Source organism: Ciconia boyciana, chromosome 8, assembly GCF_034638445.1.
Source record: "Ciconia boyciana chromosome 8, ASM3463844v1, whole genome shotgun sequence".
Taxonomy (NCBI): domain Eukaryota; kingdom Metazoa; phylum Chordata; class Aves; order Ciconiiformes; family Ciconiidae; genus Ciconia; species Ciconia boyciana.
The window spans coordinates 32,820,334-32,846,418 of record NC_132941.1 but is presented as its reverse complement, the minus strand read 5'-3'; the positions used below and the strand labels follow the sequence as shown (position 1 = coordinate 32,846,418).

The 26,085-nt window shown below is 35.7% G+C and overlaps 1 protein-coding gene across 1 annotated transcript in view; it reads left to right on the top strand.

Moving 5' to 3' along the window:
• CABCOCO1 (ciliary associated calcium binding coiled-coil 1) overlaps positions 1–26,085 on the top strand; it is a 52,285-nt gene that overhangs the window by 5,511 nt on the left and 20,689 nt on the right. Inside the window, exons 5-8 of the mRNA XM_072870403.1 lie at positions 1,032–1,144; positions 4,021–4,190; positions 7,366–7,510; positions 12,541–12,613. Coding sequence (XP_072726504.1) covers positions 1,032–1,144; positions 4,021–4,190; positions 7,366–7,510; positions 12,541–12,613 — 501 coding nt within the window. The remainder of the gene's footprint in view (positions 1–1,031; positions 1,145–4,020; positions 4,191–7,365; positions 7,511–12,540; positions 12,614–26,085) is intronic.

Here is a 26,085-nt window from a genome sequence, read left to right as displayed (position 1 = left end):
ATTCTTGCACCTTTCTGGGTAACCTATTCTAATGCTTAATTATCTTCATAGTGAAATATTTTTCCTTATGCTGTCCCATGCTAATGTATTGTAGGTCCCTTCCAAATGAAATATTCTATTCTGTGACCATTGTCCCTTGTTCCCCTGCCATGCACCTCTGTAGAGAGCCTGGCTTATCCCACATTTTATAATGTGCTTTGACACCTCACTTTGTTGCCTACATATTCTATTGCAAAACAGGGGGGGTTTTCCCACTGTTTTATTTATTTCATACATTTCTTACTGAAGTCTGTGGTCGAATGGTTTTGGTCAGTGACACACACTAAATAAAATATCATCAAATGTTCCTATTTTTTGTAAGACCATTGCATTGTTAGTTCATGCTCAGTTTGTTATCCCCTATAACATGTACATCCTTGTATTTCCTATAAGGAACTGCCTTCTGTATTACAAATATACAGACCTTCCCTGAAATCGTAGTGTCAGATCCTTGTATGGTTATCATTGTGTTGCAGCAAACATCTTGGACTTTTTTTTGGTTAGGGAAGGAGTAGTGTAGACAATAAATTTGAAAATGCAATAGAGTACAGGATGGAGAACAAATAGCTTGTTAATGTTTATGTGTACTCATAATATCTTAAGCAGAAACTGATTTTAAAATTTAATTACTGTGCAATCTAGTATCACATTGGTCAAATCTAGATTCATAGATTTTCTTTGCACCTTTATATTTCTACTGTTTTTACTTGCAAGTTTATTTAATCTTGTGCTGCACATAATATGTCACTATATTCCCACATGTATTTAAAATAAAAATATTATTTTCCATCTACCTGCCTAGCTTTTCTCTAGTGAAAATATGTTAGGGTATTGTGTTGCTGCCATATAATTATAGCTGTGTTAGATTTTTGGCATTTGTTGAATGAATCCCTTGCATACTTCCTCAAAATAAAAATGTTATTTAGATAAGTTACTGACATAATAAAATAAACCTTTAAAAATTATATTCCTATATACATATGTGTGTGTAGGAAGAAGACCAAGATCAGGATGCCATAGGTGGAAAGAAGGTTATTAATCGGACGTTTCTTTCTCTTTCCCAAATTACTGCTTTGTCAGAACAAAACGTAGAAGGCGTTCAAAAGTAAGTGGCAATGATAGCGATGCTAGAACCAATATAATAAAATGAAATAAAAATTATAGACCATTTGTTAGATTTCTTTTGTGATGGTTATGTCATTAGTCTTTAATTGTTCGGTTAAATCATTGATATTTAATATGATTCATGACAGAAAAGAAGAAATACTGTTGATCTCGGATCCACTTTGTTTTACTGTGTTTCCTATATCTCTTGATTTTTCTTTGACTCTTTTTTTTCACTGATATTTCACGTTGATATGGCTTCTGAGTTTACAATAGTATTAAATATGCTGTAAATTAAATGCTAAGATATAAATAAGAACAGGCCAATACTGAGCTTTTTTTATAAGTGTCACTTGGTAACTTTTTTGCTAAAACATTTAAGATTCTGTACTGTAACATGAGTTATTGAAAAATCAGAAAGGTTTTAAAAGTTCAGAAAGGGATGGAAAGCTTAAGAAGGTATTAGTAGGTAGCCATTATGGTGCACTGGGGAAATAGGAGGCAGCTAAAGACTTGTGATGTAAGCCCATCTTGTCGTTCCTGTAGCAACACTCTCCCTTGTTATTAGTGCTTAATAGCAGCTAAATTTAGGAGGCCAGGAGTTCAGCCTGAGACTCTAGACTTATATTTTAAGGACGGGATTCTTCAGTAGTGCCCAAATTATTTAAGGAGCACTTGTGTCCCCTAGCAAATTCTCAGTGAATTGAAAGCCAAAGGACTGGACTAGTGTGTGTGTATGGGAGGGAGGATAAAAAATCCAATCTTGTCCCTCTGAATAGATAAACCATTTAATAGAGATTAAAATATTACTCCTGAAATATATTCTGTTCCTCCTATTTGTCACTGGTCTGAGGGGGGAAAAAAAAAGTTATTTCTGGGATTTTTTTTAAGAAAACTGGAAAGAAAATTTGTTCCCATCAAATAATAATAAAAAAATTTCTTTCATTTAGTGTTTTCTCTTGCACAGTAGGCCTCTTATTTTAGAGGAGGCTGAAGCGTACAACTCACTGGAGACTAAAATGTGCTTAACAACGCAATTTATGGTGAAACTTTCTCATTAAGATTAAAAAGAAAAACATTGAAAGATCAGACATTTCTTAGTCTCAGCTGATCACATATGTATTTATATATATAGAATGTACAAGTGGAACGTAAAGTATATACTGCATCTGACTGAAAAGAGGATAGTTACAGGGTATTTTATGCACTCTAAGCAGTTTAGCAGCAGCATTGAAATTTTGTTAATTTACCACAGTGCATCATGTCTATACACAAGAGCAGTTTGAAGGCCACAGCTAAGGTTAGAAAATCAGAATAGATCTGATTCAGTATGAGAATTTTGATGCGCTGTGTTCCCATCTATCATGGAGTTTTATACTGCTGTCCATCTCCGTAGGACTTGAGCACCTTCTGTGAAGGAAGAAATAGCAATCAGGGTAATTAGGAAATCTAAATGCCCCATCATTTCCTAATCGTTTATAGATACTGTTGTCAGTGACATGCCTTACAGAATATTGAAAAGATGAGTACTGGCATTGTTAGCAGCATCAGAGAAAATCTAAATCCCTGAGAAGCTCTGATTATGAAAACACAGAATTGGCAGAAGCTTCAGAAAGAGAGGATATGGACTGTTTCAAACCTTGGAAAGCTCAGCTGGCCACGTTCCACTTCTATTTCAGTACACAGTTAAGTGTTTTTAACCGACTTGCATGTGTACAGTCTTACAAATTTGTCATGCAGAACAAAGGAATACATGTTTTAAACAAAACTGATTGGATTATCTGCTTTACTTTATTAACTATTGGGGCTTTAATTAAAAAGAGACACTGTCAAATAAGATGAGTTTATCTCTACTGGCTTGGTGAAAACCCTGAAAAACTAATGGTTGCCTATCAGTAGGTCTGAGATTAATGCCCTTCTCAGAAAGAAGGAGAAGCCAGGGGAAAGACTTTGCTCTTTTACAGGGGACTAGAAACTGCGATCACAACTGGCATCTGTATCGTCAGGTATAGTTAAGAAGCCAAGGATTGCTTTAATGTAAAACTTAACTACCTGAGATGTGGCTGAAGTTATACTGGAAGAACTGCAAACTGAAGTCCTAGCCCTGATTCCTTCTCTTCATGTGGAAAAATGTGCACAATTATTATAAAAGACATAGCTAATTCTATGTTTGGATAGAGTAGACATAAATGTGTCAGCAACGGGCATGGTCTCCTACAAGGGAGTGTATTTTTTCATTACTTTTTCAAGTTAAAGTAAGTGGAAAAAATTCCACAGTGTGCCAGTAAAATGGGATGAGGCTCTTCTTAAATGTCTTGACCATTATGAAAGTGGAATTTAAACTTCTAAATATTTTAGGTACTTTCAATAATTTTATAGTATATTATTTACATGAATTTTCAACTGTAATTTTTCTTCAGAGGCTACATGAAAAATAAGCTTGAAAGGGAAGCAAGATCTTTTTAGATCTGTAAAACTATCTCAATCAGAGTGAAAGAGTGGTAGTAGAAAGTGGAGACTAATTGTTCCATTTCATCCTACAAACCCCTTCCTGAACAAATACTTATTTTTCTGTGGGATTTTCAGTGTATTTCTCTTTGGTTTTTGTAATACTCTTATTTTTGTTATTTCATTAATCATATCTTAACATTTAGTGTCTGTTGAAACCTGTAGGTGTTTGTTTACTTTTTTCAGTTGATATGTCATCTGATCATAAATGTTCATATCTAGAAATTCATGTTCCAGGAAGATATATACATATATGTAAAATATAATAATAGTAAATATTATAGATATAATTACAAGCAGACTAAGTTAAACTTTGGAATCTGTAATTTATTTTTTAATTTAATTATTTTACTCTGCAATTTCTTCTAGAAAGCTGGAAGAATTTCTGAATTTTAAACAATTAAAGACCTCTTTGAAAGAAGCTATTTTGCTAGATTATTATACTGCAGGATTTTGGTGGGCTAAAGAAATGAACTTCAGTCTTATACAGCTCTCAGGATTCATGGATCTATTAAATTTCCTGTTGGAGAACCTCAGTGGTAAGTATAATTAAAAATTGTAAAATAAATATCTGACGTGGAAGGCAAGAATGTTTTCCAGTCGTTATAATAAAGTGATATTTAATTACAAGTGATTGTAAAATGATTTATTTTCCTCTTAAATTTTGGCATGTTATACCTTGTACCTGAAAATAATTCTTATTGGCAGACATTAAACTTTCATGAGAGAGGACTGTAGTCTTTTTAGCAAAATATCCCTCATTCTTTGTTTGTACAGTATGTGGTACAAAAGAGCCAGGTCCTGAAGAGACCTCATCTTTGCTATGGTAAAATAAATAATAATTACAGTAGAGTGAGAGCAAGGAGCTCCTAAATTCCAATTCCAGCTGTCTCAGTGACTGACTCACTGTAGCCTTGGGTACATTTCTCTGCTGTTTGAGATATTCAGTACATCCTGTAGCATTACAGCAGGTGAATTACATTTATCTTATCCTTGGAGGTCAACTCTCAGGCAGCTTTCTATATGGCAAATGCTGCACTTCTGGCACAAAATATATCAGTTAACTAAAGACTGGTGAGGGAAGTAAACTGGCATCACTGCCAAAGATGAAAAATGACAATGAAAGGACTGTAGCTCCTGTGGCTACAAGGAAATTTGCAGCAAAGCATGTAGCTTGGGTCTAGTGAGAACAAAATAGCCAGAAAAAATGGTAGCAGCATCCTCTAAAACCCATTTTTCAGAGATCACAATGCTTACTTAACATTCACTTTGAAGGTGATTATGTTCAGAAAAGTCCGTCCCAGAGGAAGAGCGAAAGGACTCAGTGGTTCCATTCAAAGAGAAGATGAATATTTAAAATCAAGCTTATAATAGTTGTTATACTCTTTCATTGTAATTTAATTCAAGGGCCTTTCTGACTTGGAATTTTGACAGAATATGTACGTGCTTTATGATCATTTGAATTCCAGTTGTCCTTCCTGTCTCCAATGAGAAAGTATCTTAACATATGCTAACTATATTAATATAACAATGGAGAAGAATGGAAGCATGTCAGAAATTAGTTTTATGAGACTGTATGTAATGCATGTGTACTAGACAGGCTGGTAGCACAACCGATTATTAAAGCTGAGTGACGTTTTTCAGGAATGTGATCTTAGTTGCATAAAGCTTTGCCAAACTTTAACTCTTTAAACTGAAATTTTCCATGGCCATGTCTGCCTCTGATTAATTTTTATGTATAAAATTACAACTAAAACAGTTCAATGGGTTTGCAGACAAAGGCTGTGGAAAAAAAAAGTATTATTTTGTGCCCCCCCCCCCCTTTTTTTTTTAACAGCTCTAATACCCCTATGGTTTGAAGTAAAGGCATAAGTTTTGGCAAGTAAGTGTTGTGAATTTGCTTTTTGCTGTCCTGTGAAGAGCCATTCAGATTTGGCTAAGATACATGGCTTTTAGGGAAAGAAAATGCAGTTTGTAAATACTTACAGGAGACTTCTTATATTTTTTTCGCAGCTAAGTTCCCCAAATAATCCATCTTATAAAGTATGCTCTAGCCCAGGGCTGAGATGAATTTCCTTGTAATTACTGTTCTCAGCTGGTGCAAGTTCCAAGACCAAACATTTCAACTAAGAGCAAAATGCTAATGTCTTCTATATTAATGACCATTTCCTTTCCCTTCGCTACACTGGACCCAAGCGGCCTGGAGAATTAAACTGATTTGACCATAATAGCAAGAATAGCATGGAACAGGAAGAATGGATTTAGAGAAGGAGGGTAGTGGAAACTCATTTAAGGCTGGTAAAGGAGAGAGGAAAACTGAGGTTTGGAAACTGGAGGCTTTGGTTGATTTGGAGCCAGGATTACTTACTTATGTGATTTGGTTCATTTTCTATACATTGAGGGTAAAGTGCTCGTTACCTCACAGAAATACTGTGAGAGCCTTCCTGAGAGAGGTAGTTGGGCCTGAAAATCAGTTGTGCAGAGGAGAGAGAAAATTTGGACCAGCTGGCAACAGACCTGGGCCTGGCTGTTGTGACTTCTCATGATCTTGTTATGTGTCTTCACTTACCTACTAACTGTGATATTTCTGGTTCTATTGCTCTTTCTCATTTCCCATGGCTTCTATTCTATTCCATTCTATTTCCTCCACATTCTCTGTATTTCTTCCTTGTTTCTTCCATTACGGTTATTTATATTGTGCTGCCTCTGTTACTGAAAACTGAGGTGAAATTTTCAGGGTTTTGATTGCTGTACCACTAAAGGGCAAAACTATAAAGACCAGAATCTTGTAAGTTTTTTCATTTGTTTTCTGAACAAAGAACCAAGGATCAGATCAGTAGAGAATTAAAACAATAAGGAAAATAAATCTATTTCACCAGTGGTGGATATTTCCCCGTTTTCTACTCTAGATTTTTTAGGCTTAAAAAGAACAAGTAAATTGTGTTCGAAACTTTCATTTTTAAACTCCACCATGGTTCTAGTGATGGCACACACTGTACGCAAATCAGAAAGATGAATCCTTTCTTTTTAAAGGTTCAGCAAACACTGATATATTTCAGATTTTCCTCTTTGTCAAGTCAGTTAACAAAAATAATTTAAATTTTTATTCTAAGCTGTTTTGGCATTGGTTTTGATTTCCAGGGTAAAAATGTAAAGTAATTATCTATTTTTGAGGGGGGTGGTGGTGCAAAAATGTCTCCAAGTTTGATGATACATGCAGAGTATTATGCATATTCATATTTAATCAATCATGACTGTAAGCACTTAAAAAAAAATTTGTTACCCTTTTTAACATCTGTTCCTGTATTACTGGTTTATATTGCAAGGGGCATGGTCCAAAGAACAATCTTCTACAATACATAAACAGTAGTAAATTTATTTTAAAGATAAACATACTATGCATCTCGAATTTACATACTATTCTGCCTGTGGTTATCGCTGCATAAGTAAGAGGCCAAGCTGTATCATTTTAAACACCCATTATTGTGATCCTTATATTGTGAAGGTGGATCAGTGCTTTTGTTATGGAATTTTAATGGACATTTTATTGATAAGAATAATGGCAACAGACAAAAATGTTCGCTGCTGCTTTTCACGTTTCTACATGGCTCATCATGCAAATTCTTAAATTTCAAGAAGTCTTATAGTTAAAATGGGCCGAAAAAACCCTGTCATGTTTATACTTAGTTTTTGTACTTTGGGATTACTTTGCAGACAAACATATGACCTTAGGAGATAATTTAAAAGAACTTGGAAAAGCAATGGCTGGAATAGGAGAAACTGATTCAGAAAGAAGCGGTGACTTGAATTTCTTCAGCATTGAGCAAGCCAAAGCAGTCATTGATTACTTGAATATCAGGTATTTATTTTTACAGGATCCGTTATTTCTTATTTGAATAATTTAATGTGGTGGGAAATGGGCTGATAAAATAAGTTAAAATTATTTAATTAAATATGTTCATACTGTGCCAACATACTGCAGACATCAAACTTTAAAACATTAGGAAGAAGAGAGAATATGCAAGTGACAGTAAAGATCTGGCCTCAGATGTCAAAGCCCAGGAAAGAAATTTAGACTGGAAGTTTATCAAAATGTAAGATTGTACTGAAAAGCTTCCTTCTGGGTTTTGTTTTGGGTGATAAAGGGAAACGGGAGAATACCGTATAGAGAATGTTCTTGGTTTGCTGTTAAAACATTCTACTTTTAGATTCCAGCTGAACAAAATCCTAGGTCTTGTCTATAACTTTAAGTATTTGTCTGGCCTTGACAGCTGTAGTGGACTTCTCAAGTGGTTTAAAGTTATGTACTTTACAGAATTAAGGCTACAGTCATATGAGAGTCACAAAAATGCTGCATTTCAACATTAGCAAAAGTTCAGTATCTACATGAAAAGGTTTCATGACAGGTCTCTGCTTTGAAACAGAGACACAGAAAGAGATGCAAACAGCAGTAATTCAGTTATTTATCTGAGAAAAAAATTAAGGGTCTGATAGCAGCCAATCATACCTCTCCATGTAAAGTCTTAACTATACAGTAACGTATACAGACATTTCTCCACTAAAACGCCATAGTTAGGAAAGTGGCTATACTCATATACCACTGTTTCCAGTACATGATGGACAGAATGGTTCTCAAGCTGTTGTATCACCCATGAATGTCAGGGGCAAGGAGATGGAAAATGGAGAAGGTACTATTGTAATATATGCTCACACGCTGTACTACATCTGTACCTTTCAGCTTGTTTTCTGACCTGAATGGTGGTTAGAGGGAGACATTTTGTGGCAGATGGGCATAAAAAGTAAGGTCATGACTGATCTGTACATAGAATTGTTGGGAATTTTCTGACTGTTCTTTTGATAGGAAAAGTTTAATGCATCAAAGAGGTTTCTTTAGAGCATTTTCTTGGATGCAGAAAAGTATTTCCTCTTGAAGACAGACAAAAATACTGGGACGGCTGGTAGCCTTCTAGTTTAGGGTACTCAGATTCAGGCTGGGGATTTAAACCCATCACAGGTGATTTCTCTTACAATCAGGCTATAAAGTTTGTCGCTTTCTCTTTTTTTTTCTTTTGTTTCTTTTTTGTGGAAAATATTAAAAACTTCAGGTTCTTCCCATATGAAATAAGAACATCTCTTTAAATCTCAAATTTCTGTAGTCAAGGCAAACCAATGTCCTGCCAAATACTAGCCCTAAACTAAAAGGAAACTTGGCATTTAACATGTCTCACTCAACTTCTTTTACTTCTCCCTTCCTGTCTGTGCCTTTTGTATATTTATTTGGAACAAATGTTCTTTCCAAATAGCATGTCTATAGCTCTTGTGTAAATTATCCATTGAAAGATATCTTGTCCATGAAGTAATTCCTTCACAGTCGCAAGAATTTCATCCAAGAGATTAGGTGCTCCATCCTACTATCACTGAAGTATTAACTGCGCAGGAATACAATCAAGCCACAAGACTTTTGCAGCAGAATGGTATTTTGGCCACCACATATGTGGTTGTATGTTCAAACTACTCAGTTTATTACAAGTATGTGCTGTTGCAATGTCATCGATATATACACATACACTGAAATGTGTCATATGTTTCCAGTTTATACAAGCCGTTATTTCAGTCATTTGAATTTTTTTTTCTAAATAAGAAGTGAATCAGCACACTTATGTGGGTGTATTTTGAACTTTATGAACTCAGAAATAGGTTGACTGAGTTTTATTACAATTCAAATTAATGTATTACTTCAGCATTTTTTCTTGTTCTTCACTTTTTTTGTTTAATTTTAAATGATAGGCCTATAGCTTTTTTTTCTACTCAAGATAGTATGACATATTTTAGTTCAGATCACATTTTTACAGATGAGCTATAAACCCAAGGGATTTATAATGGAAATGGGGACAAATGCTTAACCACATTGGCACAAACTGTGCAGCGACTATAATGACACCTTCAGGTTTGGTGGAAGGTGACAGTTATCATCTTTTTATCTTGTCTCCTTGGGCAAACACACATCAACATAGCTCTTGACATTGTCTTTCAGGAAGCAGTGGAGCTAGGGAAATATGTCATTTTTAATCACCTTCAGATTCTCATATGACATCATAAGAGGGTCTGTTCTTAACAATCTTACTTGCATGAGTAAAATTATTTTTGTGTAATTGCTAAAAACGTTGGTATGGAATTTTTTAATTGTTCACAACAGATACAAACAAAAAAGCATTTTATATAATGCCTGATAGAAGAAAGAAAACTGCACTGTTTTTTCAAAATAAATACTGATGTAGAATTTATGTGATTTAATATAAAGAGCATTAAATGAAGGAATTCTTTCCTTGATATAGGATTAAGGGTGCCAGGTTGAACACAGTTCTGTTTAAAAATGTATAAATAAATAAAATTCAGAAATGCCAAAAGTAATGACTTCTATTTTGGGGAATATTATAAATTATCTGTACCTGTAACATAGTCCATAAAGAATTTCATAATACATTTAGAGGGAAAGGGGAAGAGCTGATTTTCAGGTGCTGTAAATCTGGCTCCTTTCCAAGGCACTGGAATAAATAAAAGAAAAAAAGTTTGAAATGTTAAGTTCTCCCAATGCAGTTTGAAAGATATATATCTTATTTCTTGTGTGTCTGTGATGTTCATAAAATATTTTTTGTCTTTTTCAAATAATCCCTGTTGGAATTTTACCAAATAATAGGTGTGTATGTGAGGGGACTTGTATATTTCATAAATTGGTGTGAGTCATTTCCAGGTTAAGTCCTGAAATCTGCTTAAACATAATTCCTATATCTCCACTGAAACATGGCAGGAATTCTTTGGTGAAGTACTGCAATAAAAATGTACTGCAAATGAGATGGCAGATATTGTAACAATGTAATTAATTGCCTGCATGCTTTGGGTTTGGGAAAAGGGAACTTGTAGTTTATGGTAGCCAAATTTGTTATGCAAGTTGGTAAACAAATTTGGTTTTTAACTAATGGTAATTGAGTAACTGAATTAAATGTAACTGTAGAATAAAACTTTTATAAGGCACTTAAAGAATCAAATGTTCGATGAGGCTGCCATAATACTTCTCACCAAATTAGGAAATGCATCAGTACATATGTGCAAAAATGTCTGCACCTGTTTGGGTAAAAAAGTATTTGAAAGTTTCACAGATGCATTTGTCTAACTGCTGGAAGTTGTACTGTTGTCGTGTAAGAGAGGCAGGCTGTGCTGCCATTTTAGTCTCCTATTTCTGAGCTGCTTTCATGGGCTGGAAGAACCCCTGCTGTACGTTAGTCGGCACTTTAGCACTGCTTAAATTAGAGCAAATCATCCCTGGTCTGCAGTATTTCATGGAACCTCTGGTATTGTGGCAGTGGCCTGTGGCAGTGTGTAAGTACTGGTGGTGATTCCAGGAAGGACAGTCGGATAAAATAGTGCGTACTGAGCGTTGACTCCCACAGCTGGCTTCCCCGTTACCTCCCAGAGCCAGGACTGTATTTCAGACACCTACGTCTCCACGCAGCACCATGTCACTTTGCACGCAGCTGGCTGGTTGAGCCCTTCAGCCGGCCGTGCCAGGGTGCGAGGCTGCCAGGTGGGAGAAAAACTTCAGCGCCGTGGGATGGCCAGCCAGGGTGGCACCCACGGGGCTGGCTCTCCAAGAGCCTCGGGCAACGCCACGTCTCAAAGAGCAGCCTGTGCTGGGTTGTGTGGCCAGGCACTGGTATTGTAAACATGTTTTCATAACATTTGCATGATATTCTGCAGCTAGTAGCAGCATCTTTAGCATTAGCTAGATAATTGCGTATGTTGGGTGTAGTAAGTACTTTCATAGACCCATAGAAAAACTGAGGTTGGAAGGGACTTCTGGAGGCCATCTCACAGCAGGCCTCAGTATTCCAGATGTGGCCTTGCAAGTAAGTGCCAAGCAGAGAGGCATTGCCATCCCAGTTGATGGCTCTCTCAAGAAAAGAACCTGTGTCCTGTTCTTAGCTGGAAAGCACAGGAACCAATTACAGATGTTCCCTGCAAATATTGCTGTATCTTTTGTGGGTACATCAGGCAGAAGTGTGATAAACTCTTGGAATCATTCTTCAACCTGGACTTGCTATGAAATCACAGAGCTGTGTTTTAAATCATATGTCAAAATGACATGACAGAAGCCAGAAGTTCTGTATCATGATTTTAAGAGAACAAGTAATTGTAACAGATGGACTGTGACAAACCAAAGTTTTGATTAAACAAAAGCCATATCATTGATCATTAGGAAAGGGAACAAGGAAAATTATTTAAAACATGTGAAAAGGGAAGCCATATATGTTTTAAGGAAGATAAATATTTTAGGTCATTGAGAAAGTCTGCTTAAAGTTACTTTTGTTGTAGTACACAAAACTCCAGTGTGTCAATCTAGTTTTTTTAGTTTTTCTTTGAGGAAATACTATGCTGATTTTGAAACATGACCTTGAGAGAATAAATGCTTCCGTCCTTTATTGTTTTAGTGTTCCAAGATCAAACTTGCTCCCTGGACTGGCAGCCCATCCCAGAATCTGAAAGTTGATTTGGCTTTGTCCACTATTGCTGATATTAAAGGCATAAGTATCCTGCTGATACATGTTTCAGGAATTACTTTTTTCAGAGTAGAACTTTGTCTTCTCAGAGTTCAATTTCATAAGGACAAAGTGGATGTATTTTAAAATATACTGTATTTTCTACAGCCATCTGATAGTAAATCCTGTAAGTTAAATATTCTGTATATTGTACCTGAACTTAAACAACCTTTTCTTTTTAAAATTTGGAGTATTACCATGCTGGAGAGTAACTCTTAGTTTAACAGAATTTTTAATAATGTTACCTTTCCAAAGATTTACAGCTGTAGTAGTACTATATTCTCTTGTTTTCCAGCTTATTTAAACACTATAAACTATATGAGTACCTCTTCCACAGTCCTAGAGAAGAACTTGTGATAAGTAATGAGGTAAGTCATTTATATAGATGGAACTTATTATGCAGAGTTATTTAATGAATGCACTGTGGCATATGTTTTATATTGCTCAAAGCAACTTCATGTCAACATTACTGCATTACTAACATAAAATGGCTGATTAAAGAATACAAGTTAGATGTTTTGATCCTCATATTCAAAATTAATTTTGGATTTCAAAAAAGTGTAAATGTATTGCTTGGTTAAGATGTTAGTTGTGTTAAATCAGGAATACTTTTGCATATGTATTTATAAGTTGATGCATGTAATTTGAATTAGCAATGCATGAGTCTGACTCTATTTTAAAATCAATCAAAATCAGAAAAGGTTGTGTATCAAGCCTAGTCTGACCACAGTCCTAATATTTATGTGTGCATGTGTATGTACAGAGTTTTGTTTCTACTGTAGCCACCAACAGTTAATTATACTGACTGTAAAGAAACAAGCTAGCTAGAAATTCAGTGTTTTGAAAGCATTCAGTTAATAATAGTGAATTGGCTTGACTGTAAACTTTGTCTTGTATTCTAACTTATATGTGGAAAAAATACACAGGAAAAGGCATTGATGCAGGATATGGCCTTTAATCAAATGGACAGATTCAATTAATCAAATAAACCTTCCTTTAGCCTGACTGTGTTTTGAGGATATATGTTACGATATATTGAAAAGGATTTAAATTTATAATTTATATTAGGAGACAACTGGTTGCTCAGAGAGGCACAGTAGTACAATTTTTTTGATGGCACTTATATTTTAGCTCATCAGTACACAGTGAATTTAGAATTAATGCACTGGAAAATTTTCTTTACACTTTAAGCTGGTGGTTTGACTCTGTAAATGATGTGGGATAATTTCTTTCCATGTTGCTTTTAAACAGCCATATTATAAAAAAGAAGGGCTTTTCTTGACATGGATGCAAATATTTGGAAGTTATTCTCATCATTTGTAAGGTGGGTTAAAATTCCAGCTATGATGAAATCAGTGACAAAGCCATCATTAGTCCTGCTCAAGTAGAACAGGACTTCAGTGCTACTGTGTTAGGGTTGTTGTTTTATATTAACTAATCAGATCAGTGGCTGATTAGCACTTTCTAATTGGTAAAATTATTTTTAATGAGGCTTTGACTAAGTAATTTATTCTGTAAATTTGGGTAATGTATCTTATCAGTTGTAGACCAGCTTAAAAGAAATGTCTTTGAGTCTTCTTAAAACCCATTTCTGGATGGCTGAGATCAGTGTACACTGTCCCAGCCATGGAAGAGTGATTGCTTTGCACTGTCTGCTGGGGAGTACCACCTCTGCTGAAGGTACCACCTCCACTAGGGAATGGCAGAAATGTGTTTCTGTGGATTACTTTGGTGATGATCCATCAAAGGAACAAGTGCAATCTACAATAATAACTGTCACAAAAACCTTCATGACAATTTTCAGCCGTAATGCTTTTACGGCCATTTCTTACCTATGCGCCAGTTCAGTTTAATCCATCTGTTTTGTATTCTGAGTTCCATGGCAGAGAGTCTTTAATTTGTCCAACCACACTGCAATGCCCAAGAAAATCAATACTTATATTCCTGTAGAGTTTATTTTGATAGGGTGATACATTGTTCTTCAATAAGTAACAGTTTAAGGCATTGAAGCTACCCATACAAATTTATGGCATTATTTGCACTTGCTTTATGTGTTAAAATGTGATGAGAGGTGAACCCAACATAGACTTCAAGTTGTTTTGCTACAACTTTGTTATATTTAGAAATGCTTATCGATAAAGGAGAGCATTACCTTCTATGTTTGCAGTCCCTTAGATGAACAGCTCAAACCCTGAAAAGTTAGTGGGGCTGATGTGGTTTGGTGTGTATGGCTATGGCAGGAGCACACCTGGAGTTGCGTGCTCTGCAGTGCATCTGCTCAGGGAACAGAACAGGGCAGGAGATCGACTGGGAAATCTGCGTGCCGAAAGTAGACAATAAATCTGTGCTGAAAGGCTGACTGCTGTCTCGCTATGTAGATCAATGTCTTACCAAAAAAAAAAAGTTCATGTAGACACAGCACAGGCCACAGCTGGATGTGATCCTTTCCCTAAGCTGAGTGCTGTAATGTCTAAAAGGTTTTCTTTTAGCTCCAGCGATAAAAGTCTGTTCTTTTGGAAAGGGGAACTGTAAATTGTAATGGCCAGATTTGCTCAAATAACAAGAACCATGGTGTTCCAAGACCTTAATTACAGTATTATCTCCTTTTGCAAATGAAGACTTTGAGACAAGTCAGTGAAATGACTTGCTTCAACTGAAATGATTTGCTTCGACTGAAATGGCTTACTTTAGCTCAGTGAGTAAATTTGTGCTCCATGTGTGCCGAAAGTACTACCTACTGAATAAAAGTCCAACAGCCGAATGAGAAGACCTGCTTCTTTAAGAGAGATGCAGCTACAACAAATAAAAGCAGTACTTAGTGTTGTGATGGATATCCTTTCAGAGAAACCGCAGTATGTGTTTTCCAGAGAAATCTTATAGCAATGGATTGTAAACTCATTGGATTTTATTTTTTCTCTAGCACAGGCAATTATACAGTGTTCTCAATCAGGTTTCCTTTTTGATCTTTCACTGCAGTTATTTCCAAGTGACCCTGTCATTTCCTGTGTAGAATAAAATCAGACAAGAAAATGGAAATGACTCAAAACTCAGTTAGATTATGCATACAATATCTGTGGCCATGCCACTTAACAGAATTTAAGTAACTTAAATGTGGCACGTAATTAGTGGAGCTTCACAGTCTGATTAATATTCTGCGTTTGATGGAGCTAGCATAATAGAACCACCTTTGTAAAATACAGACAGTATTTAAGTCTTTAAAAAAAAGTAACAAATGCCTGGCTAATTTAAATATATTTTACGTTGGCTAAAGCCTTCAAACCAAACTGCCTGAGGTGATCGTATTGCCTAGGAAAAAAAAAAGGTTAAAACTGAAAGACATGAATGCTTGGTTAGATGATAAAACACACATCATACATCTAACCTACTTTGGCAGTATTTAAAATTTAAAACTTGCCTTTCCAGCTATCAAATCCCTTACTTCTCCTTCATACCAGATCTACAAAGACCTATATATTATGTATGCATGAATACCTGTTAGAAAACATGACGGTACGAGGAATTACTTAGAAGTGTTAAGATTGCCAAGTAAATTCGTTGCTTTTTTTCTGTTACTATTATGAGCAGTTCCCCACATTTAAAATGATTACAGGAGAAGCAGTGCTTTAGCTGTTCTGTGGCTATGATCCAAAATAAAATGCATGTAGCGCTAACATACCAGAGTTCTTCAGGAATATTGTTGTTAAAGGTACTGTTTTTTCCTTTTTCCCATTCTGGAGGTTTTACTCTCTAGCTGTGATTTAGTACACCTATATTAGCCTGCAATTTCAAAGAAAGCAAAAGGAGTACAGACTAAATCTTGATGTGCAGGGATTCAGTGGAGCGATTCCTATTAACACATGTCAGATCTTATAACAAAGGTTTAAATTGTTAATACATGAATTGTGTGGAAGTTTTTATTCTTTTCTATTTCTATGTTCAGTTAATTTATTTTGCTTTGATGGGATGATATATTACAGCACATCTTGTATTTTTTTTCTCACATTTACAAATTGTACCTTGTACTGCAGTTCATGTTTCTGCTGCTCTCTGTTGTGTATTTTTGGATGGAATGAGGCTAAGGTCTTTTGGGATTATGTCTGCTTTGAAACATTTCCTAATAAAAATAATGTGGTTGGTAAATCTAGTTTTATTCCTAGTTGCTTTAGCCAGCCTGATGGAGTAATCTGCTATTTTATGGCCCAGATGACTAGCTAAGTTTGACTTCTTGAAATAGTAGTGTACAATGTAATTTTCTTTAGAGATGTCATAGTGGGTCAGGTTGCAATAAAAATATCGAAGATTAAGTTTAATGGCAGTGCAGATTCAGTATTATAGCAGTCACTAGATATCATCCTCTGTACTTAGAGTTCCAAAACAGTTTCCATTAATGCCTTCTTTCCATGTACTCCTTACTTGCTGAAACATTAAGCTTTCGGACTATGTCTGGTCTTTATCCAATTGTGGGGGTTTGGGGTTTTTTTTGGTGAAAGTTTGAACAAAATCCTTTCTGTGTTTGAGTTTAAGGGGGTGGATAGGAAGAATATACTATTTGAAAGCTAATAAAGCTTTTTTTCTGATGGCAAAAGACCTGAAGTCTGGGACTTGACTTTGATATGTAATCCTTATTAGGTGTTGCATATTTAGATTGGTTAATCAATCATTGTTTAAACAAATTTGCTCAATGATTTCTTGAGAACGGCATTTTAAAGACGTATGAAACCAGAACATTTCCATAAGCGTATCAGTTCACACTAGAGAGATTCATTCCCCAGCTAATGGAGTGCATGCTTTTCAAAGCTTGGAGGTTTGTATTTGTAACAATATTTGTAATGCTTAAAAACCACTGAGCTGATTTTCTGTAGCTTTGTTTTGTAAATATCACCATGGCAAAGACATCAAGACTACTTTGAAGGAAATAAGACATAGGACTGGAAAGGACCTCTTCAATTGTCAGCTCTAGTGCTACTTTCTCATAGGAAAAAATATATATAATCCTCTTCAGAAACTTGTCAAACTGTGGCTTAAAACATTAACTTTTTTGTCTTTGCTCTTCCAGTTAGAAAGCTGCCCTGGTGCCTGGTTTCTGTAATGGTTATAAAACTTCTAATTTCTAGTCTAAGTGTATTCATGACAAGCTTATGTGCATTTGTCCTTGTGCCAATTTGTGCCAGTATTGACCTTTAGTTCTTGTTCCATCCCCAGTGTTTATTTTTCTAGTGTATAAAGAGACAGCAATCTTATTGTCAGCCTTCATTTAGCTAAACTAGAAAAGCCAGCCTTCTCTAATCTTTGCTTTTAAGTAGGCTTTTGATACATGCATTCTTACATACGTACCAGCCTCTAGTCATCCGGTTGGCCTTTTTCTATAATTGTTCCACTTTAAATCAGTTTTGTTTGAACATAAGTGACCAAATTGACATAATATTATTGCTGAGATAAAAGCAAGGCCTTGTACAACATCAATAGTGCTTTCTTTTTCTCTACTGGGAATAGCCTACATGATAGGTCCTAGAATCACATTTTATACCTGTATCATGTGGCTGCCTTGTTGTAGGTCTGCTATTCTGGTTCTCCTTTAGTACTGTATTTTCCAGCTGAGGTACTCCCAGTGCACAGGAGGTTTTAAAAAAATTATGTCCCTACAATGTCACCTCACAATTTGTCATTGAATACAAGAGTGAATAGTCTTCAAGTTCATTCAGTCCCATCTGTATGATATTCCTGGCCGCTCATGAACTGATCATGTCTCTCACATTTCTTTTGTCTAGAAAATTAGTTATCTTATTAAATAAACTATGAAATTAGTCTGGCATCATGTACCTTTGATAAACTGATGTTGTGATATATCCCATTTTTCTTTAATTTCCATGTCCTTATTTATTTTTTCCTTCAAAACATGTTCCTCAAGCCCTTACTGCTATGAAGGTCGAAACTGCAGCTTCAGGAGTAGGTTCATTATTTTACAATTATGAATGTTTAAAACTAGCAAACTGGTACTTTGTCTTTTGATATCTGAGGGGAAATTTTTGATGTCCATTATAGAAGTGTGTAGTACCCAGGACCGGATTACTGAAGTAGGCGACTGGAGAGCCAGTGGGTTTTGTGACAAAAATCACTGATATTCAGTCCTTTGATCTTGAAGCTTGCTATGGCTATAACCAGAGAGGTCTTGAAGGACTTGTGATTAGTCTGAATGAAAAGTGGAGTCTGTTGGAATTGTATGCAGTATTACTTGAAATATTTTAAGCATATCTTGCACAGTAGAAACCACCTTTGTTTTCAAAGATTGTCTTTGGTATACTCAATTGCCAGTAGCGGAGATGATATACTGACCTTTAGCAGTTATGTTTCCATGTAGGTCACATGCTGATGGAGTTCTACAGCAATTTTAACATTCCTGAGTTTTGGTAGCTGAACTGTGCTGCCCTGAAAGCCAGAGAGAACTCCAGAGAGTTAGTGGACTTCGTAAGCCAGTGCTGGCTACTTTTACAAATTTTGCTTTAGAGAATAACAAAATGTTTTTTAAATTATTTTCTTAGGAAACATCAAATACAAAACAAACCTGCTTTTTAATTCAGTAACATGTGTGAAGTCGTGAAAGTAAAAATTCAGGCAGGAAAAAAGCCAAATAGCTGACATAGGCTATGCCTTCAGTATGCTGAGCACTATGGTTCTGACCCAGCCAGCATTTAAACAAGTGCCTCTTTTTAAGCATTTGGGAACTTTTATTTCAATGGACCTATTCACATACACAGAGTTAAACTGAGAAGTGACTGGGGTCACATTGCTCAGCACCCTGGAGGATGAAAAGCTAAAGACACTAGAGCAAAAAAATTTTGAAGCTTATCATAACTTTTTATTTCAGTTGTACAAACTTTTTATGTCAGTTGACAAAGCATCACATTTTTTGACTGTATGATGCTAAACAAGAGAGAGAGGAAAAAAACTTGAATTGTTGGCAGTAAAACATTTCTGGAACTGTGCAGGAATTAATATATATACAGATGTGCTCTCTGAGTTTTTAAATTATTTATTTAGAAAGTGGCTTGATTTCTGTATGTGTGTATGTAAACATACATAGTTCTGATAACAGCAGTAATGGCTTATTTGTTTGCTGGAATGCAGGTCAACTAGGAATTGTAGGCTTTGACTGGAAGGACAGACAGTATATTAATGACAGCACATTTCTGCTATTCATCAGAATGTTGTAAGATCCAAATGACTAAGTGCTATATCGGAAGACTATAGCACATGTTTAAAAATATTTATCAATCAATATGTAAATTTTCATGGAAGACAATAAGATTGGTAGAAATGTATTGACTTGGGGAAATCTTAAAGTGGTTAAGCAAAGTACCTGAAGGTAGACTATTAGGATATGAATTTTCTTTTACTTTTCTAGTATTTCAGAATGGCTTACTCTGTTGATGCCCTTTGGGATTTCTTGTTGTTTTACTTGACCAGCATAAAACAAAATAATTTGAGCTGAGCAAAGATCAGTAATTTTGTTTCACAGAAGATTCTGAGATTTTTGCAGTTTTATTTAATTCCAGTTTAAAACAAAAAATAAACACTTTTAACAGAATTGCTATTCTGACATGTCTCTGTTTAAACTCCCTCATACCAAAGCAGCGCTCTTGAAGAGAGCACTTACTACACCCAACCTCCATCCTGGCATCATACAGCGTAGTTGGCTCCACTGGAGCAAGGTCCACGTGATTCTGGGGTATGCGATGTGCCCTCAGCTGTCCATAAGGCATGTTGTTGGGGAGCCAGGAATCTAGGTTGCTAGGTCAGCCAACGAGGCAAACTATGTCAAAAGAGCTTTGTACGTAAGCTGGTGGGAACCAGGTAAGCTGCTGCTGGCATGTTGGTAGAAAGTAATTTGCACAAACTCCATCCTAATTTTTTAAGTAGTTCAAAGAACAACATTTGTGAGGAATCTGCCAAAATTAAAAAAAAAGACACATTTTATTTGAATTAACCCAATGCATTATGTCCACTGCAGAACAATACTATTTTCAGTGTTAAACTCTTCCATGTAACGTAGTATGGATCAAGGAGTTATTCAAGAAGGTACTGTGTTTCATCTGTATTTTGCTGGTTCAAATTTAGCTGCTTTTTTTAAAAATTATTATTATTATTTTTTATTTTTTCCCAGCAGATACCATTTCGGTGCTTGCTGGTCTGGTGTGACTTACTGGAGACTGGTTTGCCAGAGCAATTGCCCTATTTCCAAAATTTCCAGCATAATTTTTGTTCATTGGCAGGCAGAGATCCATGAACTTATACTACCGTGGACAGCTATTTTTGTACCCCATACCTTTATCTGCAGCTTTTCATCATCTTGAAGATTAAATTGTATTCATAAAAGTATCTGTGGAATGGACAAGTGATGTTGTATTTCATGGGAATGTATCCCCATGGGTGAATATTTATGTATCAAATTCGTATATCTTGTGACCTTATGCTATGAATAACATGTTGACCTCATTCATATAAATAAACAGCATGGCATTTCTTTACTGTGATGATTTATAATCAAGATATATTTTTATAAATTTTTCTCCTTTTAGTTGGTGTTATGAGGACGAATGTATTCAAAGCCTAAATAACAGACAAGTTTTCCAATCCTTTAAAGTCCCTTTTTAAAATGCACCAGAAAGCTTGTATGTTTTCTAATTTCACCTTGAATTTTACGACTTGTCATAAGATACAACATAAAGTATTTTTACTGAACATTGAATCTGATGTATTTGAATATTTAATTCATAAAATGTTATTTTGATTTCCTATAAATTTGCTAAGCTCAGCAAAATGCGGTGTTACTAATTAGAAAGCTGAGTTTTATAGGATGTCTGGTTGGTATGTGAGGTAACTTATATTGCTACTTAGGCTTACATTTAATAAACCTTAGCTAGGAAAATTGTTTAAATTTCAAAGAAAAGATAATAAATAAAATGAGGGCATAGAATATTAATGTGAACTGTGCCTTTATTTTGTTAAAGCATTCAAAGTTAAATAGTGGTGGTCTGTTAACAATCTAGGGCTATTTGGCAAGTCTTTAAACTTACTCAATAATCAAAACATAAAAGGACAATGGAAACTTTTCACAATAAAAGAAAAAGGAGTTGAGTACAGAAACCAAACAAATTATTCTCTGCTTTTTCTTGGTAAGGAGGTGAACTTTATAGGAAGGGCAGCAAGCTCTGAGTTAGGGTTGCCTTTTCCTGTCTTTGTTATAAATTACATCTGTCTGTGAAGAATCCTCTCCAGTTACTTCGTGGTTCATGGCTACGGGGGAGGTGTGCGTGTCTGTCTGGAATGGAGCAGAGAAAGACAGATTGGGGGGGAGCCTTCTTTTAATTTTACTGGGGTTTTTTTCACTTAGGAAATGGCAATTCTTCACATTAATTTGCCTTGCTTACTAAATATACAGACGGATGAAATTCCTAAGATCCCAGCTGTGTAAATAAAATATTAACAAAACAACTGTTTTCTTCAATGTTTGTATTATTTGTTCTTTGTAGCTTGCTAGACTTTTGGAAGACTTCGACACCATTTAGATTCAGTGTAATCATTCAAAATGTTTGTATTAGGGCTTAAATGGGGAAAACATTTGGCAAAGGGATGGACTTTATCCAAAGCATAATGCTTGATTCTTTCATGAGAGTTCGAATACACTGCAACAATATTATGACCAGAAATATGGGAAGAAGCTGCTAAATGGTACTGGAAGGAGAGCCATATACTTGGGCTTAGTGCACTCTTCATGTCCTCCTTTCCCCGTACCTAGTGAGCATCTAAAGAGAATAAGCTGAGATAGCCTGTGAGCAGCTATGCAGATAGGAGATAAAGGGGCCACGACCAAGTTCCTATACTATTTCTTTCATCATTTGATCCTGACGCAGGAGTCATTTCCAGGATGCTAGCAACAGAGCAAAGGGGGAAATTTTGTCCTTCCCTATCCCCTTCTTCAGTGTGGGCTGATGGCCAGCTCCCACCAGCTCCAGCCCGCTGAGCTTCACTATCTCTTGTTCTTCTATTTTGGGAAATAGGTTCCTATCTGTAACTTTCATCAGCCTTAACTAACCTCACGCTTTGTGACTCTCCCTCAAATCCACTGCGTTGCTTATAGAAGCTAAGACTTCATTATGCATTTCCAGCTATTGCACTCAGAAAAACAACATTGAATAGGTAGACTATACTGTATCTCCTCAGGGTGGGCTTGAAAAGGCAGCAGCAGGAGTCTTTTAGAGTGTTTCATGACTAAGACAATTATCTGAAGTATTTTATGGTTTGGCTTCCCATTGCACTGTTGAAAATTTGGTAGTGAAGTCATCCTGAGTCTCCTCTTGACCAACTTAAAACAGCTGAGGAGGAATACTTAATTGTTTATACCTGATGTTTATTTTTTGTTTACTTTTTCTTACTTGTAAGAGTGGGCAGAATCTTTGGCTGACCTTAAGATGCTAAGGTGGTGAGTATTTGTATGAACTTTATTTGCCCCCCCCCCCCCCCCCCGATTTTACCCTCAAATTTTGTCTTTGTCTCAGATTGCAAAGCCTATGCCAGAGCCCCCACAGGTTCTGCAGAGTTACACTGCAGATGGTGCTGTGTCCCAGATAAAACCCAAACAAACATGGATGTTTTCAGCTGAAAGACATTAACATTGTGCTCTCCGCTTTTTATGATGAGTGGTCCTTCTGATCTTTTGGTTGGTTCTACAAGAATCCAACAATATTGTAAAAACATATTGCAGAAAATATTGTTACTGCTCTCACAGCACAGAACATTTTGCATGAATTACGTGCTAATACATGTATTACTCTATTTTCTTAGTGTTAGAATTCATGTGCTGGGTAAAAGTTTTGTTGTCTCTGTTCTATTCAAATAAAGCTACACAAGGAACAATATCTTCTGTGCAGTTGCTCTCTAGTTTATTTTGACTGTGCATATCAAATTTGGCTTGTGAATACAGTCTAAGGAAATGGCATAGATTCTAAGTGATAAAGATGAATGTTGTGTGCTTCATTTATAGCAAGGCCATCCAAATATGGTCTCAGAGTTGTGAAAACATCCCGTGCTTGAGAAGTCTTGAATTTTGGATCGATCAAGGCTGTGGGCAAGTTTCAAGCACTAACAGGCTAGAATTCAGGTCTATATCTTCAGATTCACTGGATGTTGTTTGTTGTGAATAGATTTGCAATACGTTGCGACCATTGACAATACGTGTACTACTCTTGTTTAATAAAATGGAGGAGTGATAGGGATGTTCCTTAAAGCTTACTCTACTTTGAATATCTGCCTAACATTCTCTCAGAGTTTTTCTTCGCATTCATTTTGTATTCATGACAACCATTTATCATTTTCATCTCTGTCTGTTATACATTCAGGACTCTTAATGATTTTCTTTTGTTCTAAGGAAAATACTTTTCCAGCTTTTTGTATTCTTCACGAGTTAGGATATAGTTGAAGATTTACATTTGGAGAAATGTTAAATTACCTATAATGATCATATTTCAAATGAAGTATTTAAGGGTTTTACCCTCCCTTAAGCTTGTCGCAGGAGACTATTTTCAATTTTTAGCATTACTGTTGTCCCTGCAGGCCTAGATTAAGAGAAAGTGAGGGCTAGAGGCTAGGTTGCTGACTTTTTTCTTTTTTTTTTTAAAGTCCTACCAGTGGTGCATTGTGGTGCCCTCAGGTGGGGTTTCTAAAAACATCATTACGTTTCTGTCCATTTTGAGAATGACCCCTTGAATCTATTGATAGGTGCACGTATGCTGGTATGTAACTCAGTACTGAAGCATTAATTTCTGTTTAATGATCACATTTTGTTTGAGAAATCAAGAAATTGTCAAGATGGAAGTAAGGAGCCAAACGTTACTCATTTTGCCATGACAGAGATTTTATCTTTTGTCCCTTCCTCCTTGCTGCGCTTGCAAATATAACTATCTGAATTACTGAATGTAAAAATAATATCCTTTTCTTTGCATCCCTGGCATAGCAAAACACAATAGAAGTTAAAGACAGGATTTCAGTCTTATCTCCATGTTTCCTAACTACTGCTGGTTTGACTTCAGTTCCTACTCTTGTTATTCATGCTGTTTTTATTGCAGTGTATTTAATTGTCTCTCTTTGCTCTGATCAATCCTCAGTTAAATGGGTAAATAATAAAAGAAAGAGGGTACATAATCAAATTACCAGAAGTAATTGGTCAGTCCAAGCATTACTGGAACTTTGTAATGAGCGGAAATAACAGGGCTTTGGTATCAGAGTCATAAAGGCCAGACCTTTAAAACTGACAACGCAAACACATTGCTACATTGGCACATTTTTTGTGAATTTAAATTACAAATTATTGTGTATAATCAGAATCAGAGCAACTGAAAAATCATACAGCATGGATAGACTTTATTAATTTTGGATACAAATGACAGACATTAGACAAGCTTAGAAGTCTGACAGACTAGGAGAATCTTAATATTTGACAAGTGCAAGATAAAATGAGAACTTGTCTTGTGGATTTTTTTTTTTCTTTCATAGTAGCAGGAACATTACACAAACTAATAAGCAGCAAACCATATGCATTAGAATAAAATGTAGAAGTCTGCGGTAAGGGAGCTTACTTAGGAAACAGGAAAGTTTAAAGACTGTACATGAAACAGCCAACAGGACATGCTATATTAAACAGGGGACTGTGGGTTGCTCTGGAAATTGGGAATTAGACACTAAAGTTTTTCAGTGCTCGATTGCCATTTTAATACATTTACCACTTTGCAGACTATAACATGAATTGTTCTTGTTCCACTTTGTAGTGAATAAATACAATTAAAAAGACAACCTGCTTTCTTCCTTAGCACTTACCTTACCTTAGCACTTACCTTCCTTATCACGTACTACTAATTTTAGAAGCAAAATTAATTGCTTAATCAGATAGTTATCAATAACTCCAACCTATACAGAACTATAGAGTTTGATTTTTTTTATTTTTATTTTCCCTTTTCCTTTTCTGTCAAATCAATTGGGGAAGAATGGATGAAGAGTAAAGAAAAGGTAGCATGACTGTTAACAAACTCAACCCTGCTCTTTGGAATTTAGTTGTATAAAAGGCCATTTTTATAGATTTGTGCCACTTACAGGATACTGTGTGTTAAGTCCAGTAAGATGAGTATGGCAGGGGGAATAAATAAAGGTTCTCATTAAGAGTACACTAAACTTGCCCAATGCTACAATAAACAGTAGTGGTGCAGCGGGGTATTGCAGCTTCATTTTTACCTGGGGATCAGATTGACTCTGCCAACTAGTTCCCTGTTTAAGACCCAATTTACTTGGGCTGCATAAGAACTTCAATGTGACACTAATATTCTATTGAACTCTATCTTCAGGGAACAGTAATTTCTACTCATCAACGACATCTTGAATTTGAAAATTAAAGAAATTGTTGAGATGGACGCTTTTGGACAAATTCATCATGGGATAACCCATGAGAAGGCTTTTAATGTCTGTGTTTCTTTTACTGCTGTCAGGTATAAATTTTGAATGTGCAGTTAGGATTTACAATCCAATCCACGTATCCTCAATCCACTGTACCCCAAGTAATTTCAGGGGATCTACTAGGATTGTATCTAAAATAGACACTACATTGCCATGGTAGGTAATGGTAGCAAAATTGGGCCTCAAACTGAAAACTATTAAATTCAAAAATATTCTTGCAAAAATGCAAACATCCCATATTTACAGTTGTATAAGATACTGCTATAGCTTTGTGATGTGTGTGTATGTATAAGTAGAGTAGAAAGTGCTGTATTAGTTCATCTTGTGGATCATTCCCAAA